Raw genomic sequence first — 8,963 nt, 5'->3', positions numbered from 1 at the left:
AAAAACTTGCTGGATTGTTTTATTAAAGTGATTGTACATTCAGTTTATCTGCAATCAGTATGTGTGAATTCTTTTTTTTTTACATCCTCAACAATACTTGCAATTAAAAATCTTTAAATTATTAAACATTTTGCCAATTTTTAAAATGTTAGCCATTTTAATAGTTGCATAATTGTGATTTTAATTTTATTTCCCTAATGACTAATGATGTTGAGCATTTTATGTGTGTTTATTTGACATCTATATATTTTCTTTGGTGAAATGATTCTTCACATCGTTACCTACTCTTAAAATTAAATTGCTTATTTTCTTTATTGTTGTGTTGAGTTTTTAATATATTCTACATATAAGTATTTTATCTGATATAAGTATTGCAAAGATTTTTCTCCCATTTTATGGCTTCTCTTTTTATTTTCTTAACAGTATCTTAAAGATAATAGGTTTTCCATTTTGCTTAAGTCAAATTTACTGATTTGTTTATAGATTTTTATTTTATTTAAGAAATCTTGGCATAACTCAGATCCACAAAGAATTTCTTTCATCTTTTCTTCTACATGTTTTATACTCTCAGGCTTTACTTTTAGTCAGTGATTCATTTTGAGTTAATTTTTGTATGTGACACAAGGTATGGATTCAAGTCATTTTTTAAACGTGTGTATACCCATTTGTTCTAGCATCATTTATTGAAAATGCTGACCTTTGTCATCTACGTTGCCTTTCAGCTCTTGTCAAAAATCAGTTGTCCAAATATGTGTGGATTTATTTCTGGATTTTCTATTCAGTTCCTTGATCTATTTGTTTGTATTTATGTAAACACCATGCTGTTTTGATTTCTCTAGTGTTTTAATAATTTTTGACATCAGGTAGTTTTAGCTCCCCAACATTGTTATTCTTTTTCAAATTTATTTTGTTCCTTCTAGGCCATGTGTGTTTCCATAGGAATTTTAAAGTCAGCTTGTCAATTTCCATAGGAAAGCCTGGTGGGATTTTGATTGAAATTGCATTGAATCTGTAGATGAGTTTGGGGAGGGGAAGACATCTTAAAAATTTTATCTTTCATTTAGCAAAATAGTGTAGTTTTCAGTATACAGGTCTTTCCCATCTCTTTTCATATTGATCCTTAAGAAATTCATAACACAGTGCTATTTTTACTGATTAAAAAAATTGCTTTCAGGTATTTCATTGCTGGTATATAGAAATGTAATTTTTTAGTTGTTAGTCTTGCATCCTCCAGCCTTCCTGAATCCACACATTAGCTTTAGGAGCTCTTTTGTAAATTCCATCTGATTTTTTACATAGACAATCAGGTCATCTCTAAATACAGGTATTTTTTTCTTCGTTTTTTATATTAATGACTTTATTTCTTTTTTTTTCCCTCCCTTTTCTGATTGCACTCCAGTACAATGTTAAGTGGATAGAACCTCCAATACAATGTTAATTGGTGAGTGAGTGTAACAGCCTTCCTATTCCTGGTTTTGGAGGAAAGCATTCAGTCTTACCCTGTTAATATGATGGGAAGAGCTGTAACATTTTTGAAGATGCCCTCTATTGGGTTAAGGGATTCTCCTCTACTTCTGGTTTGCTAAAATTAAGACAAAAAATAATAATAAATGGATGTTTGATTTTGTAAAAGCTTTTGTGCATTTATTAAGATCATGAAATTTTCTGTGATGTATTATGTTGTTTATAATTTTTATATTTATGCTTTGAGGAGTATTAGTCTGTGATTTTATTTCATCTGGCTTTTATATTGAGGCAGTAATAGCTTCATAGAATGATTTGGGGAGTATTCCTTTTTTTATATTTGTTTTGAAATAGTTAAAACCTCCATGTAAAATTGATATTATTTCCATCTTATATTTTAGGTGGAATTCATTCGAGAATCTCTCTGGCCCTCAAGGTTTTTTTGTTTTTTTGTGTGTAAATAATTTTAACCTTATTCTTAGTTTCTTTAATAGATATGGGTTAAGTTGTGTATTTGTTTTTGAGTGAGCTTTGGCAATTTGTGTTGTTTAAGAAAGTTGCCCATTTCATCTGAGTTGTCAAATTTACTGGCATGTAGTTGTTCATTATATTTTCTTACTATTCTTTTAATGTCTATATTATCTCTAGTGATGCCACTTTTCTCATTCTTGGTATTGATAATTAGTATCTTCTCTTATTTTTCCTGATCAGTCTGCCCAGAGGTTAATCAATTTTATTAATTTCAAAGAATCATCCTTTTCTGTTTTTTGTTTCATTGATCTTTATAATTACTTCCTTTATTCTGCTTTGGTTTTGTTTTTCCTTTTCTTTTTATTTTGGAAGATAAAGTTATTCTTTTGAAACCTTTTTTTTTTTCTTTTTTAATGGATTATTTTGAAAAATTTTATTTGTAATTGACAAATAATAAATAGGTACTATGTGATGTGTTAATGCATGTGTATAGTGCATAATGATCAAATCAGAGTAATTAGCATATCTCTCACTTTAAATGTTTATTATTTCTTTGTGACTATAACATTCAAAGTCCTTTCTTCTAGCTATCTTGAAATACACATTATTATTTGCTATAGTCTCTGTATAATAAGACACCAGAACTTAATCTTCCTGTCTAACTATAACTTTGAACTCATTGACCAACCTTTTCCCATGCTATTCTTCCCCCCATCCTCTGTAGCTTCTGGTAACCACTGTTATACTCTCTACTTCGATGATATGAACGTTTTCATATTCCACATATGAGTGAGATCGTGTGGTATCTTCTTTTTTAATATAGTGGTTAGTGCTACAAAATTTCCCCTAAGTATTATTTTAGCCATCTCTACAAATTTTGACATAATAAACTTTTATTTCCCTTCAGTTAAGAATACTTACAAATTGTTTTAATTTCTTCTTTCATCAGTGGTAGGAAGTGTGCTCTTAAGGAGGCGTGCTGTTTTGTTTCAAATACTTAGATATTTTCCAAGTATCTTTCTAATAAGCATACCTGATTTAATTCCATTGTAGTCAGAGAATATGCTTTGCATGATTGTCTTCCTTTTCAATTTATTAAGACTTGTTTTTTGACCAAGAATATAGTATAACTTAACTGTTCCAAGAGCAGTAGAAGAGAACGTGTGTTCTACTATTGTTAGATGAATAAGTGTCAATCAGGTCAACTTGGTTTATAATGCCATTCAAGTCTATGGTAGCCTTGCTGATTTTCATGCCTCCTTGTTCTACAGATTTTGAAGAGTGGTATTGAAATCTTTGACTATAATGGTGGATTTGCCTATTTCCCTTTGCATGTCTTCAGTTTTTACTTCATGTATTTTGAAGATCTGTTATTAGTTATACAAATGTTTAGAACTATGATATTGATTAACTTACCTCTTTGTCATTACGAAATGACTTTCCGTTTTGCTAGTAATATTCTTGGCTTCAAAATTTATTGTTTCTGATATTAATATAGCCATTCCAAGTTTCTGCAAGTAATCTCAACCAGTGTTTTGTTTAGTCTTAGACCTTCAGTTTTCATATAAGACTTTTATATAGGAAAATTTTAGGAAAAAATTATTTAACTGCTCTGGGTCTTAGTTTCTTTTTGATTAAAGGGACATAATAAGAGTACCTACACCAAATAATTGTTTTGAGAATTAAACAAAATAATATCAAAGATTCTACACCTGCACATGTTGCAATGCAAACTGTGTAAGTGTAGTCTATGGCTTTTGTTCCTACTATTACAGCTGCATTTTTTTTTAAGTTTTTTAAAAAAACACATGAAATAGAATTTGCTATTGATTTATATCTTCAAGAAGTATCTTGTTTTCTGTTTCATTAGTCATCTTTAATCTAGACTAGATAAATTAGAACATCATGATGAAATTTGTAAATGAACATGAACTCAAAAAATACCTGTCTTTAATTTTGTTTTCTTACATTACTAATTTATCTTTTTTACTTAAGAATTGTATTCTAAAATTTAGATATAGAGTCATATTTTTCAAATTTATCGAGTTACCATTTCAAGTATATTCGAATTGTACAATATTTTTCAGTTATTCTCAACTGCATACACCTCCGTTTAAACAAAAGACACATTGTGAAACTACAAGTTAGTCTTTTTTTAAGAAACAAAGGAAATAAATGTTTGCACATAACGATTTGTATGGGTCCTTCACATTGTTACTATTTATAATGGATGATGCCTTTTTTTTTTAGATTGGACAGCTGGCTTTTAAAGGAATGAAGAGACTCAATAGAATCCAGTCAATAGTGTTTGAGACTGCCTACAACACCAATGAGAACATGCTGATTTGTGCCCCTACAGGAGCTGGAAAAACCAACATTGCAATGCTTACGGTCTTGCACGAAATTCGCCAACATTTTCAACAAGGTGTTATCAAAAAGAATGAATTTAAGGCAAGTAAATAGACCAGACAACAGCTTTTTAAATTGTAAGGAATAAAATAAATTTGCGGTTATATATAACATGAAATTTGAAAGTTCTTAAAGATATTGTACTTGAAGTCAGATAAGTAATACTGCTTGACTTACTTCATTACTATTAAGACAGTTCTTATTTGTGTTATGAAAATTCTATTACCATGTAAGAAGCTGTGAAAATACATTTAGCTTTGAAAGCAAACCAATTTTCAAAGCGATGCAGCTGTGTAAACGAATTCTATTGTTCTTTAAACAGCTACACACGTATCTCAGAAAGATAAGACTTTTCATATATCACTATTAAGATTTTTCACTGGGAGTAGTTACAATCATATTTCACAATAAATTGTGACTTGTATTGGCTACTGTAAGACAAATGACATGGTGGTTTTTGCTCATTAATCAAGCTAGTGTTCCTTTGGTATAGATTGTATATGTTGCTCCAATGAAAGCCTTGGCAGCTGAAATGACAAATTACTTCAGCAGACGTCTAGAGCCACTAGGCATCGTTGTGAAAGAATTGACTGGTGACATGCAGTTGTCAAAAAGTGAAATTTTACGAACTCAGGTATGTTGTTTACCTAGATTTTTTGTTTAATACCATTCTTTTTTAGGTAATTGCAAAAGTTTTAAACGACTATATCTTAAGTAACTAGAATAGGTGATACAAACATAATATAATGAACTTTTATTTGTAACCACCTCTTATCTCTGTGCTACAAAGAGTTTTTGCTGGTACTTTGTTTTCTGGTGTCCCTTCTAACTCCTGTAATTCTTACTGCATCTTGAATATTGTTAGGTTCCAAGTCTAATGGCAGTAAGGCTATTCTTTTAAAACAGTAGGGGATGAGGATATAAATAAGACCAGAGTTTAATTTTAAGAGGAGGGACATATATAGATCTTAAAATGATTGCACTAGTATTCCAAACTATTCCATAAGAATGATTTAACATACAATAAAGCTTTTTGGTCGTTCATTATTTCATCAAATGCAAAGTTAGTATTATTAAATCATGCACTGTATATAGCACTATATTAGAAGAAATGAATGAATGCATGACAGTAAAGACACTTAAGATACAGTTTCTGTCTTCAAGAATCTTATGATTAAGTAAGAAAAAATATTTACATTTCAACTAGATGATTATTTATTGAAAGCAATATGTAAGTTAGGTGAAGTTCATTGTGTTTTTAAAAAACAAAATAGGCTGGGCATGGTGGCTCATGCCTGTAATCCCAGCACTTTGGGAGGCTGAGGCGGGCAGATCACAAGGTCAGGAGATCAGGACCATCCCGGCTAACAAGGTGAAACCCCATCTCTACTAAAAATACAAAAAATTAGCTAGGCATGGTGGTGGGCACCTGTAGTCCCAGCTACTGAGGAGGCTGAGGCAGGAGAATGGCGTGAACGTGGGAGGCAGAGCTTGCAGTGAGCAGAGATCATGCCACTGCACTCCAGCCTGTGCAATAGAGTGAGACTCCATCTCAAAAAAAAAAAAAAAAAGAAATGTAAAAAATAAAATAGTGGATGACCAGATATTAATGGAAAAATTCATAGTTTGATGGAAAATATGGAAAACAGATAATAGAACTTTTAAAACAGTGGGTGGATATTGATTTAAAATGTGATTGGAGTGTGAATTAATTTCCTAGGGCCCCCATAGCAAAATACCATAAGCTCAGTGGTATAGACCAAAAGTATCTCAGACAGGTCTTAATTGATTTTGAAAGTTTATTTTGCCAAGGTTGAGGATGCACCAGTGACAACCTCAGGAGGTCCTGATGACATGTGCTCAATGTGATTGGGGTACAGCTTGGTTTTATATATTTTAGGGAAACATGAGACATCTATCAATATGTAAGATGTACATGGGTTTGGTCTGGAAAGGCAGGACAATTTGAAGTGGAGGCTTCCAGGTCATAGGTAGATGTAAAGATTTTCTGATTGGCAATTGGTTGAAAGAGTTATTATCTGAAGAAAGGAGGCCTATCTATTCAGTGAGAATACTTTGTAAATGTTTCTTATCAGACTTAAAAAAGTCTATTCTATCAGTAGTTCCAAAATGAAGGAGAGTATAATGAGGCATGTCCTGCTCTCACTTCCCATTATGGCCTGAAGTAGTTTTTCAGGTTAACTTTGGAATGCCTTTGCTAAGAGGAGGGGTCCATTCAGATGGTTGGGGGGCTTAGAATTGTATCTTTGGTTTACAGTGGCTTAAAACAACAGTCTTAATTCTCTCACAGTACTGGAGTTTAGAAGTCTGAAATCAAGGTGTCAGCAGAGTTGATTCCTTCTGGAGGCTTTAAGACAATATCTGGTCTATGCCTCCTGGTTTCTGGTGGCTGCTGGGAATTTTTGGCATTCTTTGGTTTGTAGATACATCACTCCAAGCTCTGCTTCCATCTTTGTGACCTTTTCCCCTGCTTGTCTTTTCCCCTACTCCCCTTTTTTAAGGATACTAGTCATTGGATTTACGGCCCACCATAGTCAAGATGATCTCATCTTAAAAACTTTTCCTTAATTACATCTGCAAAGACCCTTTTTCCAAATAAGGTCATGCATATGGGCTGAATGTCTACATACCATCTCTCCCACGCCCAAACACCATTTATATGTCGAAGCCCTAGTCCACAAGTAATGGTATTTGGAGGTGAGGCCTTTGGGAGATAATTGAACTTAGTTTAGGTCATGAAGTGGGGAGGACTGGGTGACAGAGTGAAACTCCATTTCAATAATTAAATAAATAGAAATATTCAAAAAGACAAAGTTCTTTGTGACCTGAATTATTTTAAAGATTACAAAGGAGTCCCAAAGCCAAAACAATTTGAAAACTACCATGATACGTCAAAGTGCCTTATATATGACATCGGATTATTTTTATTGTCTAAATCCAGCCTGGTTTTCAACCTTATCTTCCAGATGCTTCCCAATATAAACTATAGTCAGGCCATTTTTGCTTTTTCTAAAATAGCCTTGCTCAAATAACATTTTCTTAAATGAACGTTGCTTTTTAGTAAGTTTCCTCATGTGTTTTCTCCTTTTTCTTAGTATCTTCCTTTATCTATTGACATTTGTTCAAATCTTGCCCAGTCTTTAAAACCCAGTTCAAACCTTGTATTTACTTCTTCTTCCCTGAATCCTGTAGCACCATTCACTTATATTCATAAAATAATACCTAGTGTACAAAGTCTATGCTTTTGGACCTGATGTAGTTTTAAAAATCTGGATCACTCTCAAGTAAAACTTTGATTGCTCTTGTCCTGTATCCAAGTATGTTACTGATGCTAATGCAAGGATGTTTATGGAAAGACAAGGGAGGTAACATTTGAATTCAATTTATGAGTCAGTTACTATGCTAAATGCATATGTGCAACTTCCCTGAGTCTTCACAAGAACGCTGTTGGGTAGTATCTCCATTTTACAGGAGCAGAAAGTAAAACCAAAAAAATCTACTTAGATTTATGCGTAGTCTGTCCCGCAGACTGGCTGAGCGACAGATGTAAGAAGTACACAGACACAGGTATTTTGCCTGAGACCGCGGCTAGGGGACTGCATGGCTTAGGATCACTGATGAGAGTGCAGCTCTGCCAATGAGAGTGCAGCCCTGATAAGCCGGGGACGTTTGTATTTATTTAGTACAGATTTAATGACAAAGACTTGGAGCGAACACAATTTGTGGGTAATTAACATTGTCGATCTCCCGAATAGATAGTGATCCTGTGTGCAAATGATCAAAGATTGGTTTCCGGAGACATAAGTAAGCCAGTTTATCTAGATGAGTTCCCTTACATTCCCTTGTTATCTACCCTTTGCCCTCTGCTTCAGGGTAAGAGAATTAGCCACCTTCAGCTTTTATTTTCTCCCGAAGCTTTACAAAACCTCCCAGCCTTCCAAGAAGGTTTCCGTCTTTCTCTGTTGATTTTTCCAACCACCCTGACTGATCTCCTACAGAATTTTATATAATTTTTTTAAAGTCATTATGAATTAATTTTTTTTTTATACTGTAAGTTCTAGGGTACATGTGCATAACGTGAAGGTTTGTTACATACGTATACTTGTGCCATGTTGGTGTGCTGCACCTGTCAACTTGTCAGCACCCATCAACTCGTCAGCACCCATCAACCCGTCATTTACATCAGATATAACTCCCAGTGCAATCCCTCTTGCCTCCGCCATCCACGTGATAGGCCCTGGTGTGTGATGTCCCCTTCCCGAGTCCAAGTGATCTCATTGTTCAGTTCCCACCTATGAGTGAGAACATGTGGTGTTTCTTTTTCTGTTCTTGTGATAGTTTGCTGAGAATGATGGTCTCCATGTCCCTACAAAGGACTCAAACTCATCCTTTTTTATGGCTGCATAGTATTCCATGGTGTATATGTGCCACATTTTCTTAATCCAGTCTGTCACTGATGGACATTTGGGTTGATTCCAAGTCTTTGCTATTGTGAATAGTGCCGCAATAAACATATGTGTGCATGTGTCTTTATAGCAGCATGATTTGTAATCCTTTGGGTATATCCCCAGTAATGGGATGGCTGGGTCATATGGTAC

At 33.7% G+C, this 8,963-nt stretch overlaps 1 protein-coding gene across 1 annotated transcript in view; it reads left to right on the top strand.

Moving 5' to 3' along the window:
- The window catches only part of LOC108520834 (activating signal cointegrator 1 complex subunit 3-like), a 182,135-nt gene that overhangs the window by 121,734 nt on the left and 51,438 nt on the right, over positions 1 to 8,963 (top strand). Inside the window, exons 9-10 of the mRNA XM_017860374.1 lie at positions 4,186 to 4,386; positions 4,838 to 4,978. Coding sequence (XP_017715863.1) covers positions 4,186 to 4,386; positions 4,838 to 4,978 — 342 coding nt within the window. The remainder of the gene's footprint in view (positions 1 to 4,185; positions 4,387 to 4,837; positions 4,979 to 8,963) is intronic.

Source organism: Rhinopithecus bieti, unplaced genomic scaffold (assembly GCF_001698545.2).
Source record: "Rhinopithecus bieti isolate Rb0 unplaced genomic scaffold, ASM169854v2 scaffold_53725, whole genome shotgun sequence".
Taxonomy (NCBI): Eukaryota; Metazoa; Chordata; class Mammalia; order Primates; family Cercopithecidae; genus Rhinopithecus; species Rhinopithecus bieti.
Note: the sequence above shows the minus strand (reverse complement) of the source record. Positions and strands in the feature narration are given on the sequence as shown.